The sequence below is a fragment of the Hyla sarda genome, chromosome 5 (assembly GCF_029499605.1).
Source record: "Hyla sarda isolate aHylSar1 chromosome 5, aHylSar1.hap1, whole genome shotgun sequence".
NCBI classification, from domain to species: domain Eukaryota; kingdom Metazoa; phylum Chordata; class Amphibia; order Anura; family Hylidae; genus Hyla; species Hyla sarda.
The window spans coordinates 281,169,364-281,192,295 of record NC_079193.1 but is presented as its reverse complement, the minus strand read 5'-3'; the positions used below and the strand labels follow the sequence as shown (position 1 = coordinate 281,192,295).

At 41.5% G+C, this 22,932-nt stretch overlaps 1 protein-coding gene across 4 annotated transcripts in view; it reads right to left on the bottom strand.

Moving 5' to 3' along the window:
- The window catches only part of MAPRE2 (microtubule associated protein RP/EB family member 2), a 200,309-nt gene that overhangs the window by 118,468 nt on the left and 58,909 nt on the right, over positions 1-22,932 (bottom strand). Inside the window, exon 1 of one of the 4 annotated variants that reach the window (XM_056521878.1) lies at positions 7,924-8,212. The exons of the other annotated variants lie outside the window; for them this stretch is intronic. Coding sequence (XP_056377853.1) covers positions 7,924-8,045 — 122 coding nt within the window. The 5' untranslated portion in view covers positions 8,046-8,212. Of the gene's footprint in view, positions 1-7,923; positions 8,213-22,932 lie in introns of those variants that run through there. 4 annotated transcript variants of the gene reach the window in all.

Here is a 22,932-nt window from a genome sequence, read left to right as displayed (position 1 = left end):
AAACATCCATATATACCCACCCAATAATCTGCCAGTGTTCCTTCTAATAAAATAATGAGTCAGTCATATAGAAACTATACAAAGTCTATATGACACATCACAAATAACACTGTCATGGCAGATATGCACCTTTGAACATTACTTAGAATTGACATATTTATATTTGCCATATAAGTTGACTAACTTTTTATTGCTTTTGTATTGATCCTGAGTTACAGCCTATATTTTAGGTTAGGCTCGAATTTTAGGCTGTTGGTCTTTGCTCATTGACCTATAATGATATCTGCTGGGCTTTGAAGAGCTGTTTGTCATAGCGTTACAGTAGCCCAAAAGAGGCCAATAGAATCCATTTGGACCATGTAAGGCTGGTATATGTTAGTTTTCCACCCAAAAATCTTATCTGTAGCTCATCTGTAGAATGGTATCCAGTAAAAAAAAAAAAAAAAAAATTATATATAGATTATATTCTCTAACTGACCATAAAAAAAGATTCCGAGCTTAAAATTCTCTGTATCATACTTTTCCACTTGCTCACTTTGTTTGAGCTCCCGGCAGGAGATAGTGGGCGTTCCCAGCAGTTGCAACGTCACTGAAGCCTGCAAGAGCTGTGCCTCTCCATGCCCCGCACGCACTTCCTGAGTTTGGTCTCCTGCCAGGGCAGGAGGAGACCAAACTAACTGTTTGACTTGCTGCATGGAACAGAACAGAGCCACCTAGTGGACATTTTTTTTTATATCACATTAAAAACATATAAAAAGGTCAAGAATTTTTACAGCAAGTACATAGCAAAGGGTCTTATAATTACATAAGGAACAATATATTAAAAGTTTAGTTTGGTGACAGGTACCTTTTAATAAAAAAAATTATATACATACACACATACATGCTGGGATATGTTAAACATAGGCCATAATCATAATTCCAACAGTGCCTAAGCTGTTAGGGACTTTGTCTCTCAACAAACTTATTGACTGTTTCCAATGGCCACAGAACTTAAACATACCAGTCTGATCCAACAAAAAACATTTATTTTTAATATCACTCAGTACCAAATCCTGACCATGTACATCTGATTTTTATGTGTCTAGCACCTTTATTTTTTTATTCCACTTTTAACCCCTTAATTACCGGGGTTTTTTCCGTTTTTGCATTTTCGTTTTTTGCTCCTTGCCTTTAAAAATCATAACTCTCAATTTTGCACCTAAAAATCCATATGATGGCTTATTTTTTGCACCACCAATTCTACTTTGTAATGACGTCAGTCATTTTGCCCAAAAATCTACGGTGAAACGGGAAAAAAATCATTGTGCGACAAAATTGAAAAAAAAAAACGCGTTTTGTAACTTTTGGGGGCTTCCATTTCTACGTAGTACATTTTTCGGTAAAAATTACACCTTATCTTTATTCTGTAGGTCCATACGATTAAAATGATACCCTACTTATATAGGTTTGATTTTGTCGGAAAATTAATACGTTTAAAATTGTCATCTTCTGACCCCTATAACTTTTTTTTTTTCCGTGTATGGGGCGGTAGGAGGGCTCATTTTTTGCGCCGTGATCTGAAGTTTTTAACGGTACCATTTTTGCATTGATAGGACTTATTGATCTATAATGATGTAAAAAGTGACCAAAAATGCACTATTTTGGACTTTGGAATTTTTTTGCGCGCACGCCATTGACCGAGCGGTTTAATTAATTATATATTCTTATAATTCGGACATTTCCGCACGCGGTGATACCATATATGTTTATTTTTATTTACACTGTTTTTTTTTTATTGGAAAAGGGGGGTGATTCAAACTTTTAATAGGGGAGGAGTTAAATGATCTTTATTCACTTTTTTTTTGCAGTGTTATAGCTCCCATAGGGACCTATAACACTGCACACACTGATCTTCATCATTGATCACTGGTTTCTCATAAGAAACCAATGATCAACGATCTGCCGCATGACTGCTCATGCCTGGATCTCAGGCACTGAGCAGTCATTCGGCGATCGGACAGCGAGGAGGCAGGTAGGGGCCCTCCCGCTGTCCTGTCAGCTGTTCGGGATGCCGCGATTAGCCGCGGCTATCCCGAACAGCCCGACTGAGCTAGCCGGCAACTTTCACTTTCGCTTTTAGCCGCGCGGCTTAGCTCTGAGCGCGCGGCTAAAGGGTTAAAAGCGCGCGGCGCCGCGATCGGCGCTGCGCGCTATTAGAGGCGGGTCCCGGCTTCACTATGACACCGGGCCCCCGTGATATGACGCGGGGTTACTGTGTAACCCCGCGTTATATCAGGAGAGCAGGACCAAGGACGTACCGGTACGTCCTTGGTCCTTAAGGGGTTAATTAAGCTCACTGGTCTGAATTCCTCTCAAAGGGAGGGGGTGTGGCCTCACTGTGGTCTCCGCTCCCTCCCTCAGTATGCTGTCTGCTCTCATCTCCCCTAGCATTAGCAAAACTACAACTCCCAGCTTGTACTCACTGACAGTAGCAGGACACAAGTTGACAGTGGGAGGATTTTTCCTCCAGCTGTGAACCCTGCGCTCACAGCTGTCAATCAAGGAAGTGTGTCCATGACATAGGTGATGACGCATGGACACAGCAGGACTAGTAGGTGTCTAAGCAGGCAAGGGGGGCAGTTGTTTGACTGGCTTTTTCAGTATGAAATACTGAAAATTTTTCCAATGAAAGCAATTGCAAAACCTATTGGTTATACATGCTTTACAACATATCAAAAGTTTTTGTATCTGACAGTGCCCATTTAACTTCAGACAGATCTTCATATAGACATAAATTAATAGAATTCAAATGTGAGTGTGCACATTAAAGCTATGTTGTCATGCACACAGACATTAGGTTTGGCTACAGTTCAGTTACATTATAAAAATCATCAAAATTAAAGGAGCATGTTTTTTTTTCCAGAGGACATTGGAAAGAATATGCGACTGTGGAAAACTCTCTGGACAGCAGCACTTGCTGACAGCCACTTTTGCTTTGGGTTAGCAGGATTGATCTATTTAGTCAAGCAGCTAACCCCTTAAGGATGCAGGGTTTTTCCGTTTTTTGCACTTTTGTTTTTTCCTCCTTACTTTGAAAAATCATAACCCTTTCAATTTTGCACCTAAAAATCCATATGATGGCTTATTTTTTTGTGCCACTAATTCTACTTTGTAATGACATCAGTCATTTTACCCAAAAATGTATGGCGAAACAGAAAAAAAAATCATTGTGCGACAAAATTGAAGAAAAAAAAATAAATTTGTAAGTTTTGGGGGCTTCCGTTTCTACACAGTAGTTTTTCGGTAAAAATGGCAGTTACTCTTTATTCTGTAGGTCCATACGATTAAAATTATACCCTACTTATATAGGTTTGATTTTGTCTTACTTCTGGAAAAAATCATAACTACATGCACAAGAATTAATACGTTTAAAATGGTCATCTTCTGACCCCTATAACTTTTTTTTATTTTTACGTGTACAGGGCGATATGAGGGCTAATTTTTAGCGCCGTGATCTGAAGTTTTTAGCGGTGCCATTTTTGTATTGATCTGACTTTTTGATCGCTTTTTATTCATTTTTCATGATCTAAAAAGTGACCAAAAATACTCTGTTTTGGATTTTTTTTTTGCGAGTACACCATTGACTGTGCAGTTTAATTAACAATATAGTTTTATAGTTCGGACACTTATGCATGCGACGATACCACATGTTTATTTTGGTTAATATTTTTTACGGAATTTGGGAAAAGGGGGGTGACTTAAACTTTTAATAAGGAAGAGGTTAATGTGTGTGTTTTTAAACGTTTTTTTTTTTACACTTTTACACTTTTAGTCCCCTTAGGGACTCAGCTGGGGGGCCGCGCGGTATGACGTGGGCTTGAGTTGGGAGCCCGCATCATACACTGCTTGCAGTCTCAGGACGAGCTGGTTCATCCTTCGTGGGCGGTTAAGAAAGAGGTTATAGCACTTTGCTATCCCAACAGAACACCTAACCTTCCTCCAGATGAATTGAAGGCTTTAGACTGGTTGGCCTCCAGAGAAGATCACTAGGGCTGAATAGGGCGGCGCTGTAGTGGTGTGGCTTAAAGACTATGACAGCTCAGTGATTGGAGTACATATGAAATACTTTCTTGTAATCCTACTAGCAAAATTGTTAATAAACTTTGCTCTTTTCTTAGATCTTCAGTAGAAGAAAAGTCTTCTAACCGAAAAAACAGCTGCTAAATTACTACCAGATAATCCAAAACCTGCTAAATGGTACCTACTTCCCAAGGTACGAGGCATGACACATTTTCGTTCCTATTCAGGTAAATCAAAAACATTCATTTATTTTGTTGCAGAGGCACTGTTATTTGTTCTTAGCAATAATACCTTTATTTACGAAAATACTTTGTACAAACAAATGCATGGTACCCCAATGTGAAGGGTCACTCCTCCCCCTTTTCCTTTATATCAATGGTAATCCAATGGATAAGGAACCGGATGATGCGTCATTGATGTGAAACCGCGCTGTCGTTCTTCTGTTACGCTCTGGCTGCCGGCTTTTAGCTGCCTTCCCTCCCTGCACCTGGGTGAACTCTATCTGTTTATGGACATTGCTTCGTTGTTGTCCAAATATGTTTTGTACATGGACATTACTTCAACAAAGTCTGAACTTTCATCATCTTATATGGTGAGTGCAAACATGTTTTTTTCCTTCTCGGATATTTCTGCTTTGGTTTAGTTGACCCAATTCTTGTTAAATATCAACATGATTTTAAAGGAGTACTCCGGTGCACACTTTTTTCATTTTATCCCATCCGGGCTGCAAAATAAAAGAAAACACACTTTATCTTACCTGTAAACGAGCCCCCGGAGCTCCGGTACAGGCATTCGGTCCCCGGGCTGTATTCTTCTTACTTCCTGTTAGCCCGGCACGTCACACAGAGCTTCAGCCTATCACTGGCCGAGGCGGGACATCGCTGCGGCCGGTGATAGGCTGAAGCTCCGTGTGACATGCCGGGCTAACAGGAAGTAAGAAGAATACAGCCCGGGGACCGAACACCTGTACCGGAGCTCCGGGGGCTCGTTGGCAGGTAAGATAAAGTGTGTTTTCTTTTATTTTGCAGCCCGCACAGGATAAAATGAAAAAAGTGTGCACCGAACTAATCCTTTAAGTACCTGCCTTGGGAGTTTATCATGGTGAGCACAACTGAGGTTGTAGGGTTATCTGAAGTTGATAGGAATGCTCTGTGATAAATATACCTGTCACAATGCTCTAGCAAGGGGTTCTAGGTTTGCTTTTTGCTATGAAACTGCAAGTCTAACCCTCAATATTTACTAGGGACCTTTTCAGCACTACTAAATCCTGCACAGAAAAATGTCTTCACTTTCAGAAATATTTGTAAAACCTGAAATGTAATGATTGAGAGGGTTATTGGAGAAACTGCTCTGAGGCATTCTCTGCCATGGAGCCCAAGGTGACCTGCATTATACTCCATAAAAATGATTTTGCTCAAATTACAACATGTGGTCTGCAGACAGTATCTAGTCAAGGGTGTACATAACATAGAGGCAGTCCATGCCTCCACTATAGGCATTTAGAGAGAGGAGGCTCAGGTCGGTCTCATTACTTTTGCTACTGGTAAGAAACCATAAGACATCATAACTTTCTGTCCTGAAGAGAGAAAAAAATCACATGCTATGATACAAGACCTATTTTATTTTTGCAGTAGGATCCCATTATATTATATATACACACATACCACTGTGTCTAGAGATGTTTTTCATCTACCATGATAGGAACAAAGTGCAACCAGCATCACGTTAACACACATAGGTTTTATGCTCCACTGTGGTCAAAGTTAAAACGTATAAATATGCCACTATCATCATAACACATATAGGAGTCCTTGGAGATACACTTATATTACAAATGCTGTATGAGTCAATTCGAAACAGACACACTTTGATTCCCCTTTGCCATAAATGGGGAGAGGCTTCCACCTAAAAAAAGGAGAAGGGCTCTAATCCCAATATTTGCCCAGAGGCTCCACCAATGTTGATTAAGCCCTGGCCATTTGTATACAAATGACTTTCGAGAATATAGTTGTGTCTAAACCCATAAAATCTATCCTCGGATTCTGCCTAACTACCTGTCACTAATGTAAAATCCCAATGCAAACCACGATATAATGTGACTGTCCACATTTAATAGTATGTGATAAAGTGGAGAACAAGAAAAGGAACTGTCTGAATTTTCACATTCCCACCAAGCGGTGAAAAGATGTAAATGATCTGACAGCACAGCATATCTTTGCTTCAATATGGTGGATGTGGCTAGAAATGTGAGAAGAATCAGATGTGCGCACACAGAGAGTATAAGGCATGACAACACTTAAAGAGTGGTGTTTCTCTTATGCGGAAGCATATTCTGCCACTATTAGACTAGTGGTATTTGTCTCCATTAGAATAATACATGATCTTGAGCTAACCACTACTGAACATCCATCAGAGATGGTAACATACATTTCATCAAAACACCGCCCACAGTGCTGAAAAAGAAACCGGACCCCTTAGAGATTCCCTTCCACATTACGGAGCTCACCTTGCTGTGACAAACACACCACCAGCCAAACAATACTATTTGTAGAACCAGACTGCCGCGAGGGCTGCTTCCCTTCTGAGAAGCACTGATGCAATTCATTTTTCTTCAATAGGGCTGCAAATAGCCAGCGATGAAAAGACGTTTACACATGGTCAAGAACAGTTTCCTGCAGATGTCTGCTTCTCCACAGATAAGGAAACATGAACCTCTCTGCTGGGACCATAGGCAGTGAGACATAATGTGGACATTATCATGAACCACTGCAGTGGCCAACCATACATAAATCAGCACTGACTCAACACAAGACCACCTTGTAATGCATTGTAAGCAATGATGAGTAGTCGCTGGGATATAATGGGTTAAGTAAAGCCATGACCTCCTGACCTCTACAATCTACTCCTCCACCAATGACAAGGCTGGACCTTTACAAAGCCCTATCAATCTGGCTTGTAACATTGGAGGCTGCAGCTTAGCTCAGGAAGGATTCTTATTTTTGTGAACAGCAGAGAGAGAGAGAGAGAGAGAGAGAGAGAGAGAGAGAGAGAGGAGAGAGAGAGAGGGAGAGAGAGAGGGAGAGGGAGAGAGCACACACAAGCCCTCTCTGTTTCTCGACCATTTCCTTCCGTTTTTCAACAGCTATATCAAGAAGGGAAAGAAAACAAAAAAAAAAAGCAAAAAAATAAAAAAAGCGATGGCTGCCGGAAAGCTCTGGGCTCTTCAGATTCCTTCCCTTCCCCTTGACACAAATCTAGCAAAAATGCATTAGGACAATAACATCAATTTGCTGAATGAATCAATGGTCCATTATACAGCTGCCACCAGATTCAGAGAAGAAACACAAAAAAAAAAAAACCACAACATTCCCCTTTAAGAACAGACCTGGTGTTGATTGAATTGTCATGCCAGCCATCACACTGACCTCCAACATGGCTTCTCTAAAATATTACATAATTGTCAATGCTGGAAGGAGCAGATTCCTGCTGCATCCTACAAGAAGATGTGCTGGATACGAGCACTTTTCTCCATACAGTACCCAGGCATCAATTGCTTCCCGATTACATAACCTTCCTGCTACAAGAGTCAGATCCAGCACGCACCTGGTGATATTAAAACCCAGCTTAGCTGGAGAGAAGACCAGCAACATACAGCACCTAAAGGGTTATTCTGCTGTTATTTTTTGCAATGACGTGCTCATTCCTACAACCGATATGCATGCCAGGAAAAACATTTCCATCCAAACATACAGTCTACATGTGTGAATGTCACCAGCTTTTACAATGCAGATCCATGACAACCAATAAAATCCCCCTTCCCCCTGCTCTGCTCCATACAAGACCCCCCAAGCATTAGATTACCTGTAGGAGCGTTCTCCCCGCACCGTGTGCTTCCTAAAAGGAATGATGCTTCCATTATCGTGAATGATGTCGTGGTTGTTGTTTTCTCCATTTGGGGACAGCGTTTGGGTAGGACCCGGCATTGGAGCTGTCCCAGTATCTGGGGAGGAATTCTTTAATAGGATTAAAAAGAGAAGAATAGGCTTGAAGTGGAATGAGGCTTCTATATGGCAACCCCTTTTTTGGAGCTTGTAAGCTATGTGTAGGCTGAGACCCTGCTGCTGCTGCTGCTGCCACGGATCTCTCTCCGTCCTCCCTCTCTCTCTGTCTATAGCTTGACGTCAAAACAGCCTGGAGCAGCATCCTGATCACATGACTAGGTGCCTTACCATGGCAACCAGCTAACTCATGAGATCCCTGCAAACCAGCCCCACAATACACAATTAATATCAAATACATGCAACCAAAAATAACATCATAAACACACACAACATATGGGGGAAGTGCAAACGTAAAAGGGCTAAGACGGGCAAAGGATGAAAACAACAGCACCCCCTCCTCCCCTTCCACCATCCCTTTACACACCCCTCTGACTCTTCCTCCTCCCTCTCTGTGCTGCAGCTCAGGCAGCTTTTCCTCTAACCATTTCCTTTCAGCTCTTTGATATGCAGCTGTGCACACAAAGATCTATTCACTGCAAGACAATTCTCCAGCAATGTGCAGCAAGCAGGGCTACAGCAGGGAAACATCATGGACATGGATGCATCTCCTCCTCACCATACAGTACCATGGCTCTCTGCAGTGCATAGTAATTCTCCAAACTGCACCATAAATACACCATGTACTGGGCTATATAAATAGCTGTGACAATTCAATACCACACGTCTTCCATCCTAATGTGTAACAACCTCGATTAATCAGAGTAACTAGATCCATGCATTCATTGTATTGTGTTTACAAAGAATTGCAGAAATGATCAAACAAAAAGAATCAGTCATCCCTTCTTTACAAAACAAGTGAAGAAAATGAAGCACGTTCTGGAGATCTGCTGACTGACTAAAGATGCCTGTATTAATTGTCAGGTCTCCAGATCCTTCCTAGTACATGGCACAAAATGGTGGGAGGGGGTGTCTGTTTCCTTAATACTCATCTTGGACCAGGCTCAAACTTCACTGGTATTGATGGATGTTTTGTGCCACATTACTTTAAATCTAGAACACATTACGTGCAAACATCTACTCATATCTATAGTATCCGGATAGTACATGGCATTAGAACACATTATGACAACATGATATATTCCTGTATTAGAGCCTAGTAAAACATTGCCAACACACCTCATCTGGCCAGCAGACACGCTCAGGTTCTGGCATTCCATATGGAGAACTCATACTGTGTTACTGAGTAATATTAGTGCAAGCCTGCATCTACTCATGTGAATTACCTCTTAGTCCTACACATGAATTTTAGTGCCGATCTCATGCAGCTAATATCTCCTTTTAAGACAACTATGACAAACCATTGTTTTACTATGGTGGGCCACAGATGTCTAGACAATCCTCTGTGAGCTACACAGCCTGAACTATTGGCTGAAATTGACTACATTGATACATCGTAGGTAACTATCACATATGGTCAGAGGAGGCGTGGTGAAAGCGCCCGGCGGCATCATTGCGGCATCAGGTCGTTGAGACCTGGCGCGGTGTTCGAGATGGGAGGCCAGAAGCGCATGCTAAATGCAAGTTAGATGCGTCTTTTATTTTGATGTATTGCTTGAAGGAGGAGGACCTGCCTGTTACCTTCGAAACGCATTGCAACAAGGGTACATTACGGTATGTATGGATTTTATGTGAGTGTGAAGAATAAAACATAGTTGGATTCATATGAAACTGGTGGGATCTCTGTACTTTGGCTAACATCCATGGTGATATCAGGAGGATTGAGAAGGAATACAATGTGGCTATCTGGCAAGGGGAGAGTGGAGTTTTGTGCTAAAAAAAAAAAAACGGGATCTGGATATATATGGTTATTGATTAGAATACAATTGCACTCTTTATGGAGCGCTGGTTTTTGGTTTTTTTCTTTTGTTGTTTTGTCCTATCTGTTAAAAAATCTGTTAACCTGATCGAAAGTTGGCAAATGGACACAAATGGAAACTTAACAGAGGCCCCACTGTAAACCTATTGATCACTTAACTAATCTGTTTGAAAATGAATGAATGAATAAATAAATCAAATTGACATTTTAACAGGATAGCCAAACATAATGCCAACAGGCCCTTATTTATCCTGGTTATAGATGCCTAATGCAGGTACCATAAGTGTGGTTTTCATGCTACATAGTGTCATGGTTAAATGGTCAAATAAGATTTATATGGAACCAATTAGAATTCTGCATCATAAAGGGTTCTTATTGTTACAGTTAAACAAGACTTTTAATGAGTAATAAATAATCCTACTTGTGCAACTTTGACACCTTAAACAGGTTTTCCAGGCAGTATTTATTTTTTTATAATAAATCTATACACACACAGATATGCTTAAAAACAAAACAAAAACTAAAAACTATACTCCCCTGCCCCACTCTCCTGCAGCCACTGTTCTGACTGAGCCTGTTTCCCTTGGTAGCAGCTTCTACTGTTGTGTCAGCACAAGGAATTGTCTGCTCATCATAAAAATACACCCTGGAATACCCCACTAAGGTAAGAAGTGAAGTGCAGACATATACAATTGTATGGGCATCAGGGGTATAAAGTTGCTTAACTTAAATTTTCTTTACTGGAAAAATGATTTAAAAATCATGGACAGCCAAAGTTATTTTAATGGTCAAATTAAACCATAAGGATAAGGTATACATGTATAATGCTCAATATACTGATACTAAAACAGTATTAGCATTTACTTGGAGGTATGAAATGATGATAATTAAGATCACAATCACGTACAAACAGCCTAAAAATTGTCCCTTATTTTTATGGACTGTCCAGGACTTTCTGGGCATTGGCAACCCTGGTCAAATCACATGTGGAGTGAACTACCCTAAGGCGGGTTCACACGGCTGAAAACGTGCGGACACACATTTGTATGATCTGGCGGGTGCTTGGACCACTTAAAAATGTGCCATCTCATAGACGGCAGTGCATTTCTGAGCAGAATCCGCACAAAGAATAGACAAGTCTATTACTTCTGCAGTTACCGGAATCAGATTTTTAGTGGCAGAAACAAATTCCGCTATGTGCACAGTACAGAAGCCCATTAAAATCTGTAAGATTCTGCTGCAGCAGACCGTACATGCAGAATATTCCTGCGGAATTCCACCGTGTGAAGATAGCCTGAGTGTGTGTTTCTACCTTTAGGTTTTTCTATGCTTTTTTTTTTTCCCAAGCCAAAGTTAGGAACAGATCGCATACAGCAATGAGACACCTCTTTTGAAAACCCAGTCTTGGCTTTGGACAAAACTGATTCCAAAAACCTAAATGTGTGAACACACCCTAAAAGTGGAAATATGTCAGTTATAAAGAATTACACCAAAAAATATTTAATGTGTGAGTTGCTGTATTACCACGAATGCTATGACCACCGAAATGGACAAAGAAATCTCAGTTGTTGCCACTCTGCACTAAGCAGATGCTAAAACACTAAGCAGCCCGAGTAAAAGGAGCCGTGAATGTGTTGACTAAGTGCCAGGCAGTGAACATCTTTGAGCGTATCTTTCCAGCTATCACATCTCCAGCTGGCTATGGTCTGCATAGGTCCTACTATAACAATTCAAGCTTTATAAGCCTGCCATTAATACCAAGAGTAGATCATGGCAGATCTGAAATCTGTGCATATGTGTCCCCTTCTGTAGACTGCTCTATTCCATAGAATTTACTATAGCAATAGGAGAAAGTGTGGATAACCTTTTACCTACTGTACATCTTAGAGACAAAGAAACTAGCTAAAATAACAAATTAATGGATTATTCTGATATCATCATACAACACTTTCGTCACTTTCATAAATATACCTTACATATTAATATTACTGACAAAAAAATATAATTAGAGAGATAATTATATTTAGTTTCAAAACAAGATCAGGTCTGGTTACCGGAAAGCAAATAAATATTTTCTTTTGGCTTAGCAACTTGCCTGCGACAGAATCCTATCCCATTCCTGTCTCAAAATGTACATCCTTTACACTGCCCAGGAATATTGCCATGTAAACGAAGATCAAGATCACTTTTGGCCAGACATAATAGATGCATTTTAGCATTCATTTCATGACTAAAATGACCTGACCAAAATTCTACTGAGCCAAAACAGTCTAGGGTTGTTTAAAGGGGTACTCCGTCCCAAAGACATCTTATCCCCTATCCAAAGGATAGGGGATAAGATGTCTGATCACGGAGGTCCTGCGGTCCCCCTCCCATAGACTTGCATTGAGGGGGCGGGGCGCGATATCACACAGGGGCGGAGTCATAACGTCACGATAATCCATCCCCGTGGTGGGGAGGCAAAAGACTGAGAACCTCCAGTGCTTTCGGCAGTACTTTCTAGATTGTGGGGGTCCCCAGCAGCGGGGGGCATGGCTGTGATGTCACGAGCCCCCGCATCGCCAGTCATCTGGCACGGAGCGACCACTGCACAAAATGCTCAATATAAGAACACTTTGAAATTGTAATGAAACGTAAACGTTCTAAATGAAATGTTGCAGAAAATGGACACTAAACTACAAAAAAAACATTTTTTACTGCAACAAATTTTTTTAAATTTTTTTTTTTTAAACGAATGATGAGATAGTGCTAGGATATGGCATCACATTATGATTGTTGGGAATCAGACCTCTTGAACTCCCACAATCCTAAGAATTATATACTGCATTTCCTTATAAGTTTTCCCCTGTACAGCAGCACGTCCAGCCATCCATTTTGCAAGGAAACTGCAGCTGTTCCCCGATACTGGCTAGCTGGGGCACCACTATGCAGGAAAAAACTGTTAAATGCATCCCCTTCATTATCAGGATCGGTAGGATTATCTGCTGATGACAGTTTTCCATTATAGATGGGAAACCCATTTAATACTGTATGACAGAGAATGTGGGCAGATTCCCAGCTCACCCCCGTGTCCTATTGGACACGGACTGGCGTAGACTCCACCAATATAAACGTGAGAAACAAAAGGCAATGTCCAGCGCAAACTCCTTTTCAAATGGTGCAATTTTATTGATCTTCACCTCGGTGCACAGACAGTATAGACACAGGTGACGCATTTCGGACCAACAGACAGGCCTTAGTCAGACTAAGGCCCGTCTGTAGGGTCGAAACGTGTCACCTGTGTCCATACTGTCCATGCACCCAGTAGAAGATCAATAAAATTGCACCATTTGGAAAGGAGTTTGCGCTGGACATTGCCTTTTGTTTCTACTGTATGACTTAGATACAGGCTACATTTATGTAACACATGGGCTGTTTTAGGGCTACAGTACATAAACTGTAGTAGCAAAAGATCTTTGAACACTTCTACACTGACTTGGAAGATATACAAGAAAAGCAAAGAATGCTCCAAACTGACTTAATATACACTGACTTCTATTTATACGTTATTTATTACCTAGCACTGGAACCAGAGGAAAATGTGGGAGGTTATTATTAGGGATTCATCTAAAAGCTCCACAAAGCTGTGATATATTTTAAGTATTGCTAAAGTGGATGCAAACTGTAATAAGATGCTTTAATAGGATCATGTATATAAACCATTATTGTAACTTCTTGTTTTGCTGACTGCATCGAAAGAATAATCTTCCAATTTTTACATTATGACAACTTGCTTGTTCCTTAACATTTCTGATTTTGTGGTAAATTTATGCTGTGTTAGAAGCAGAGAGCACAGTTCACATGCTGCAGATCTTTCTTTGTTGGGATTAGGGGCATGGTATCAGTCATTAGGGGCAGGACCTGGCTACCAATAGATGCTGCTGGCCTGCGGCATGTGCGGCCTACCTGCTGCACAGAGACCGCGGCCTGCAGTGCAGTATTGAAGCCAGCCCAGCATCATCAGTGAGCACCGCCTCCTGTCACAAGAAGCCTTCGCTCCCAATACCTGTCAGAAGCTTCATTCTCCATCCTCCCTGCAGTGTCCTGGGGCAGGGAGAACAGCCAAGTCTGGGAACTGCTCCTTCTCCCCTGCAGCAATTATTGCCTCAGGTGGCGCCCCCTTTCTCTTTCCCCCCTGGTAACCCTTTAGATGCGGTTACCTCTCTTCTCCCCCTTTTAATCCTTTAAGTGCTGTCCCCATTTTTCTCCTTTGTTAACCAGTCAGGTACTGTCCCCTCTTTATCCCCCTGTTAACTCTTCAGGTGCTATATTATCTATTTCGTGTTAACTTTTAGCTGCTGACCCTTCTCTTTTCACCCTGTTAACTCTTCAAGTTGTGGTTCTCACTTCCTCCCCTTAGGCTGCATTCACATTATTATTTCAGCATACAGCTGAAGCGGAGCGGATACGGCTGAGCGGATACGGCTGGGGGATGGGAAAACTAGGCCTGGACCTAAAAACATATAATACGGTTTTAGGTCCAATCATAAAACCAGATACGGGGAAAAAATGAGCCGACCGGAGACACTGTTTGACTCCGGTTGGCTCATTCAAATGAATGAGAAGGGGGCTGGGTCCGGCTGGGGTACGGGAGCGCCCGGTTTTCCTGTCCCCCAGCCGGATCTGGCAGGCTGCAATCTTGATATGAATGCAGCCTTAAAAGGGGTTATCCTGCGTTAGTTTTATTTTTTTTAACAATGCCCATTCTACAGTATATATATATATATATATATATATATATATATATATATATATATATCTATATATATATCTATATATAAATAAAAACCTCTACTCAACTTCAGTGCTCCTGCTGTGACTTTGGTGTCCTGTTCCGGTCCCTGGCTGCAATCCTCTTCTGGAACTGCAGCGTGATGCTTGGGCTCAAAGTGATGTTGGGGCCCAGAGTGTCATACTGCTGCTCAGCCAATCATTGGTTGCAGTGATGTCTGGTTTGAATAGTGATTGGGTGAGCGGCAGTATGACACACTGGGCCCCAACGTCATTCAGGGCCCAAGTGTCATGCTGCAGCTCAGGAAGAGGATCGCAGTCGGGGAGCGGAGCAGAACATTGGAACACCACAGGAGTGCTGCATGTGAACTGACACCAACCAACTTATCAGTCTCACGTGGCTGGACTCCAGGACACTGATTAGGTCAAACTATCTGACTTGCAGTGATGAGACTCCACCCACTCTCTCTGCAAAGCCAGTGGCTTCATGGGAAATATAGGCAGCATTAGAAAATCATTTCAGTTGGATGATATGAATCAATATAGCTGAAAACCCATGCTTGATACATGAGTAAAACAGGCAAACACGAGGCATTCACAAGAACCTCTATATTATGTCCTAATAATAAGTAGCCTATGCTAAACTAAGCAAAAAAATAAAAATAAATTCCCAGAGTACTTCTTTAATGGCATATACTATTAATGTCCCTTCAATGTATTCATGGAAAAAATCATTTGTTTCCCCTCTGAGTCAGTTTTGCAACAATTTTCTCTTTCACTTGTGCACCATATATGTGACTGAGTCATAGTATCACTGCTGTCTCCAAGCCATTACACACAATATTATTTCATATGGCGCTGCTACTTGCCAAGCATCAGCAGATATTCGGGCGGACTGGTGTCAGATGTGAGGGTAAAGCCTTTAAGAAGTCACACAACCAATGTAGGATCAACTGCAATGAGGGCATTTATAGTACACACACACACAAACACTACTGCCTTAACTACATATTATGGGTCGTATGTTTTTCGTTTATCGTAATACGACTGGTATACTAAAATCTGGAAAGTGGAAAATAAAAAAAGTTCTCCATTTAACTCAGATTCTTATTTTTTTTTTATTTTTTTTTTATCAAGTCTTGGTTTCAACTGATGGGAGGAAAAGCATTTGTTATACTATGCTTCTTACAGTAAAAACCAGATCTGACAGATACCATTTTAAGTCAATGAAATAAAATAGGGTGGGTTCACACTACCACCATTCTGTTACCCATTGTTATAACACTGTTATATCATAGGAGCAAAGGATTGGCTGAATGACCAGTTTCTGCTAAGATGATCGCTCTGTGTCTGATGACTCACGATACAGGAGCCGGAGTACCGTGACGTTACGGTTCCACCCCTCGTGATGTCATGCCCTGCACACTCAATGCAAGTCTATAGAAGGGGGCATGGTGGGCATCATGCCCCCTCCCATAGGCTGGCATTGAGGGGGTGTGGCGTGATGTCACAATGGGGCGGAGCCATGATGTCACGATACTCCAGCCCCTGTATTGTGAGTCATCAGACAGATCTTCGCTTCGTGAGGCTGATGACAGGGGGGTGCTGCAGGAGAGATTGTGGGGTCCCCAGCGGCGGGACCCCCGCGATCGTACATCTCATCTCCTATCCTTTGGATAAGGGATAAGATGTCTAGGGCCGGAGTACCCCTTCCAAGTCATCTAACCCCAAATATTTCAGAGCCCAGCTTCTCTCCCTCTATCATATTCTGCTCTCAGATAGGACAGCATACATCACCAGATAGGTTAATATTTTAGGCCTAATGTAACAACAACTTCTTGAATGTGATGCGTGCAAAATGTATGAATATATTGCCTTCTAATTCTTGTTATCATATTGTATACAGTGGGGCAAACAATTATTTAGTCAGCCACTAATTGTGCAAGTTCTCCCACTTTAAAAGATGAGAGCGGCCTATAATTTTCATAGGTATACCTCAACTATGAGAGACATAATGAGAAAAAAAAAATCCATAAAATCACATAAAATAATTTATTTGCAAATTATGGTGGAAAATAAGTATTTGGTCAATAACAAAAGTTCATCTCAATACTTTGTTATATACCCTTTGTTGGCAATGACAGAGGTCAAATGTTTTCTGTAAGTCTTCACAAAGTTTTCACACAACGTTGCTGGTATTTTGGCCCATTCCTCCATGCAGATCTCCTCTAGAGCAGTGATATTTTGGGGCTGTTGCTGGGCAACACAGACTTTCAACTCCCTCCAAAGGTTTTCTATGGGGTTGAGATCTGGAGACTGACTAGGCCACTCCAGGACTATGAAATGCTTCTTACGAAGCCACTCCTCCGTTGCCCGGGCGGTGTGTTTGGGATCATTGTCATGCTGAAAGACCCAGCCACGTTTCATCTTCAATGCCCTTGCTGATGGAAGAAGGTTTTCACTCAAAACCTCACAATTCATGGCCCCATTCATTCTTTCCTTTACATGGATCAGTCATCCTGGTCCCTTAGCAGCAAATAAGCCCCAAAGCATGATGTTTCCACCCCCATTCTTCACAGTAGGTATGGTGTTCTTTGGATGCAACTCAGGATTCTTTCTCCTCCAAACACGACACGTTGAGTTTTTACCAAAAGGTTCTACTTTGGTTTCATCTGACCATATGACATTCTCCCATTACTCTTCTGGATCATCCAAATGCTCTCTAACAAACTTCAGATGGGCCTGGACATGTACCGGCTTAAAGGGGTTATCCACCATAAGGTGATTTTAGTACGTAACTGGCAGGCAGTAATGGACATGCTTAGGAAGGATCTGCGCTTGTCTTAGGGCTAAATGGCTATGTCATGAGATTACCATAACACTGTGGCTAGCTTTTTTGTGAACTCTTATTTCCTGTTTGACTTTTCTTTTTTTGACTACAAATCCCACAATTCCATTTTCCTCCCTCCCACACATCAGCCACCCGACCCATTGAAACATAAATGAGCTGCATCCATCAAAAGACCTGTGGTTTTCAATCAGGGTGCCTAAAGCTGTTGCATTAGTTGCAGACTGATCTCTTTCCCACCAAGCGATCACTCCGCCCATTGAAGCAGACAAGCTCCCTGTCATCAGCTGACTAGTGAGTCAGGTCTCAGCCACATTGCAAGCTGGGAAAAATCTGAGACAACAGTCATTTTGTATGCTGTTAAAAATAAATATTGGGGTGGAAATCACAGAAGAATTTTGAGAAAACCGTCACACGGGTAAAGACACTATATTATGAACTACACTAACTTTACAGCCCCTGTAGCATTGTCAAATAAAAAAAAATCCTGGAATACCCCTTTAAGCAGGGGAACATGTCTGGCACTGCATGATTTGAGTCCCTGGCGGCGTAGTGTGTTACTGATGGTAGCCTTTGTTACTTTGGTCCCAGCTATCTGCAGGTCATTCACTAGGTCCCCCTCATATGGTTCTGGGATTTTTGCTCACCCTTCTTGTGATCATTTTGACACCAAGGGGTGAGATCTTGCGTGGAGCCCCAGATCGAGGGAGATTATCAGTGGTCTTGTATGTCTTCAATTTTCTAATAATTGCTCCCACAGTTGATTTCTTCAAACCAAGCTACTTGCCTATTGCACATTAAGTCTTCCCAGCCTGGTGTCTCTCGACAGCTCTTTGGTCTTGGCCATAGTGGAGTTTGAAGTGTGACTGTTTGAGGTTGTGGACAGGTGTTTTTTATACTGACAAGTTCAAACAGGAGCCATTAAATACAGGTAAGGAGTGGAGGACAGAGGAGACTCTTAAAGAAGAAGTTACAGGTCTGTGAGAGCCAGAAATCTTGCTTTTTTGTAAGTGACCAAATACTTATTCCCCACCATAATTTGCATATAAATTCTTTAAAAAAAAGTCAGACAATGTGATTTTATGGATTTTTTTTCTCATTCTGTCTCTCATAGTTGGGGTATACCTATAATGAAAATTACAGGCCTCATCTTTTTAAGTCGGAGAACTTGCACTAAGTTGGTGGCTGACTAAATGCTTTTTTGCCCCACTGTACATCCCAAGAAATGTGAAAAAAGGGTAAATCAGTTAGAAATTCTATGTTTAAATGCAGTGTATGCAATGGTGTTCTTACCTGACAAATGAGCTAGATCAGCCCTGAGATGCATTGTTTATAGAAAACAATAACATTGGAATATGTGGTTATCTGAGGCAACAGTAATGTAGTGATAACCAGCAAAAAAATTGCAGTCTGTGCAACATCTGAACAATAGGGGGAGGAATTTCTGGACAATTTAATACACTGCACTGTTCTTTGTTAGATATTTTACTAGCAAATGAGTCTGGTTGGTGGGTTTGTACTTGGCTGTTTACAACACTGTAAAAATGTAAAGCATTACAATAGTGAAAAACCAAATTGACTCACAATGTTGTGCTAAAAACTCCACTAAAAGGCCAAATACCTTTTACAATTCCTTTAATCTACCCCCAAAAAGACTGCCTGGCTCCAACCGACCAGCTAGTTTTATTTAATGGGAACTCCTCAATAGTCTGAAAATCCACAAACTATAAACTGCTGGCATATATTTCCAGTTTTGTTTTTTATTTATCTATTCAAATTTTTTTTATTCTTTTACAATGATTCCCCTTTAACAAAATAGTTGTTCATGTTGAATTCATTTACATAGCATGTCTATATGTAGAATGTGTTTTACAAGTTTCAAGTGCACAGTGACTGCCCAATAATCCTAAGCATTGCAAACAAAAAGGGATGATGTTTTGTGGTACTTTTTATTATTAGGGATCGACCGATTATCGGTATGGCCGATATTATCGGCCGATAATCACGATTTTGGGCATTATCGGTATCGGCAATTACCATGCCGATAAGCCGATAATGCCCCGCCCCGCAACCGCCCCCCCCGATCGGCCGCCCCGCACCGCGGTATACCGCTATGGATTTTTGCCCATACCGCTATACCGGTCGGGCCCCTCCCCCACCCTCCGAGTCAATAAAAAAAATTTAAACTTACCCGTAATGGGGTGGTCCGGGCCATCCATCCTGTAGTGTCCGGCGGCATTCCGGGTGGAGGGTGAACCGGTCCGGGCTGTCCTTCTTCTCCGAGGGTCATCTTCTCCACTCCGGGAGGGCTCCGGCCTAGTACTCTGCATAGACGCTGCTACGCTGTGATGTCAGGTGCATCGCTGCGCACGGGGGTCACTGTGCAGCGGCGTCTATGCAGCGTACTAGGCCGGAGCCTGCCCGGAGTGGAGAAGATGACCCCCGGAGAAGGACAGCCCGGACCAGTTCACCCTCCACCCGGAATGCCGCCGGACACTACAGGAAGGATGGATGGCCCGGACCACCCTGACAGGTAGGGGGGAGAGAAGCGGGTGGTGGTGGTGGCGGCGGCCTATGGCACCGCAAAAGCCACCACAGTGCATTGATTTAAAGCGCCCGCTTTAAATCAATGCTCTGCAGCGGTGTCAAGGGGGGATAAATAGCCGATAACTTATACCGGAATATCGGTATAAGTTATCGGCTATCGGCCCTAACCTCCACCGATTATCGGTATCGGCCCTAAAAAAACAATATCGGTCGATCCCTACTTTTTATTTTTAGAAAGGTGTTCCTGTCAAATTAAGAGCTCAATATAATGTGTAATTTGTAGTTCCCAGTTTTTGTTTTTTGTTTTTTTTTGTGGCAGAAGTAAGATTTCCTCATCAGCTTCTAAAAACTAGCAAATTGCATTAAATAACAATGGAAAACAGTGGAAAAATCTTTTATGTATAAAATATACACCATGATAACTTAAAGGGGTATTCCAGGCAAAAACTTTTTTTTATATATCAACTGGCTCCGGAAAGTTCAACAGATTTGTAAATTACTTCTATTAAAAAATCTTAATCCTTCCAATAGTTATTAGCTTCTGAAGTTGAGTTGCTGTTTTCTGTCCAACTGCTTTCTGATGACTCACGTCCCGGGAGCTGTCCAGCTCCTATGGGGATATTCTCCCATCATGCAAGGGATATTCTCCCATCATGCACAGCTCCAGTGACGTGACATCATCATTGAGCAGTTAGACAGAAAACTTCAGAAGCTAATAACTATTGGAAGGATTAAGATTTTTTAATAGAAGTAATTTACAAATCTGTTTAACCCCTTAAGGACCGGGGGTTTTTCCGTTTTTGCACTTTCGTTTTTTGCTCCTTGCCTTTAAAAAATCATAACTCTTTCAATTTTGCACCTAAAAATCCATATGATGGCTTATTTTTTGCGCCACCAATTCTACTTTGTAATGACGTCAGTCATTTTGCCCAAAAATCTACGGTGAAACGGAAAAAAAACCCACCGTTTTGTAAATTTGGGGGCTTCCATTTCTACGTAGTAAATTTTTCGGTAAAAATGACACCTTATCTTTATTCTGTAGGTCCGTACGATTAAAATGATACCCTACTTATATAGGTTTGATTTTGTCGTACTTCTGGAAAAAATCATAACTACATGCAGGAAAATTAATACGTTTAAAACTGTCATCTTCTGACCCCTATAACTTTTTTATTTTTCCGCGTATGGGGCGGTATGAGGGCTCATTTTTTGCGCCGTGATCTGAAGTTTTTAACAGTACCATTTTTGCATTGATAGGACTTAATGATAGGACTTTTTATTCATTTTTAAATGATATAAAAAGTGACCAAAAATGCACTATTTTGCGCGTACGCCATTGACCGTGCGGTTTAATTAATTATATATTTTTATAATTCCGACATTTCCGCACGCGGTGATACCATATATGTTTATTTTTATTTACACAGTTTTTTTTTTTATAAGAAAAGGGGGGTGATTAAAACTTTTAATAGGGGAGGGGTTAAATGATCTTTATTCACTTTTTTTTCCACTTTTTTTTTTGCAGTGTTATAGCTCCCATAGGGACCTATAACACTGCACACACTGATCTTTCACATTGATCACTGGTTTGTCATAGGAAACCAGTGATCGATGAGTCTGCCGCTTGACTGCTCATGCCTGGATCTCAGGCACTGAGCAGTCATTCGGCGATCGGACAGCGAGGAGGCAGGTAGGGACCCTCCGGCCGTCCTGCAAGCTGTTCGGGATGCTGCGATTTCGCCGCGGCTATCCCGAACAGCCCACTGAGCTAGACGGCAGTTTTTTCTTTCACTTTTAGCCGCGTGGCTCAGCTTTGAGCGTGCGGCTAAAGGGTTAATAGCGCGCGGCACCGCCATCAGTGCCGCGCGCTATTAGCGGCCAGGTCCCGGCTTCACTATGATGCCAGGCCCGCCGTGATATGGTGCGGGGTCACCGTGGGACCCCGCGTTATATCACGGGAGCGGGACCAAGGCCGTACTCATACGTCCTTGGTCTTTAAGGGGTTAACTTTCCGGAGCCAGTTGATATATAAAAAAAAAGTTTTTGCCTGGAATACCCTTTAATGACATATGGGGAAAAACTATTTATCTTATATTTTATGTGAAAATTCACAAAAGGAAAAATTGTGATTTCAAATTTGCTTATGGAAAGAAAATAATTTGTAATGTTTTGAAAATTAAAAGGTGTAACAAAATTATGTTAGACAATATGTGAAATAGTCCCACACCCATTAGAAAAAAATTAGATGATGCAGACAGTGCACCACCCGGTGACTTCATCATTGGTGCAACTCAAACTGATAGGTTTTACGAGACACGACTAAAGTACTGCTCTGTGATTATGTTACAAAATGTTTGCTTGGTACTGCCAATATACATATATTTCAGATAGGCGGTGATGCTTTTCTCAGAATAAAACAAGGTGTATACAAGAACAACATGAAACTACTTAAATGAACAAGCAAATTGAATTTGTTTTAAGATCTGCCAGGCTTCGGTGACCCTATTTTGTCTGAAAGAAAATTCTGTCTTGAGCTGGTTTCATGAGTAGAATATGGACACAATTTTGTATCTGTATTATGTATGGCCCCAAGCCAAAGCTAGATTGTGGGTCTGCAACTTAATATTTTTTCAAAGAGGGTGAGAGTGTTATTTTTTATTTTTTACAAACAACACACACACAGCCAACTAATCAACCAACTGGCTAATGAATTTTGTATTAGCAGCTGAATTAGCACACTGCTGATAGCAAAGAAAGAAAGGGTACAGCAGCCTGGCTGCAGGCAGACTGAACAACACAACATATATATATATATATATATATATATA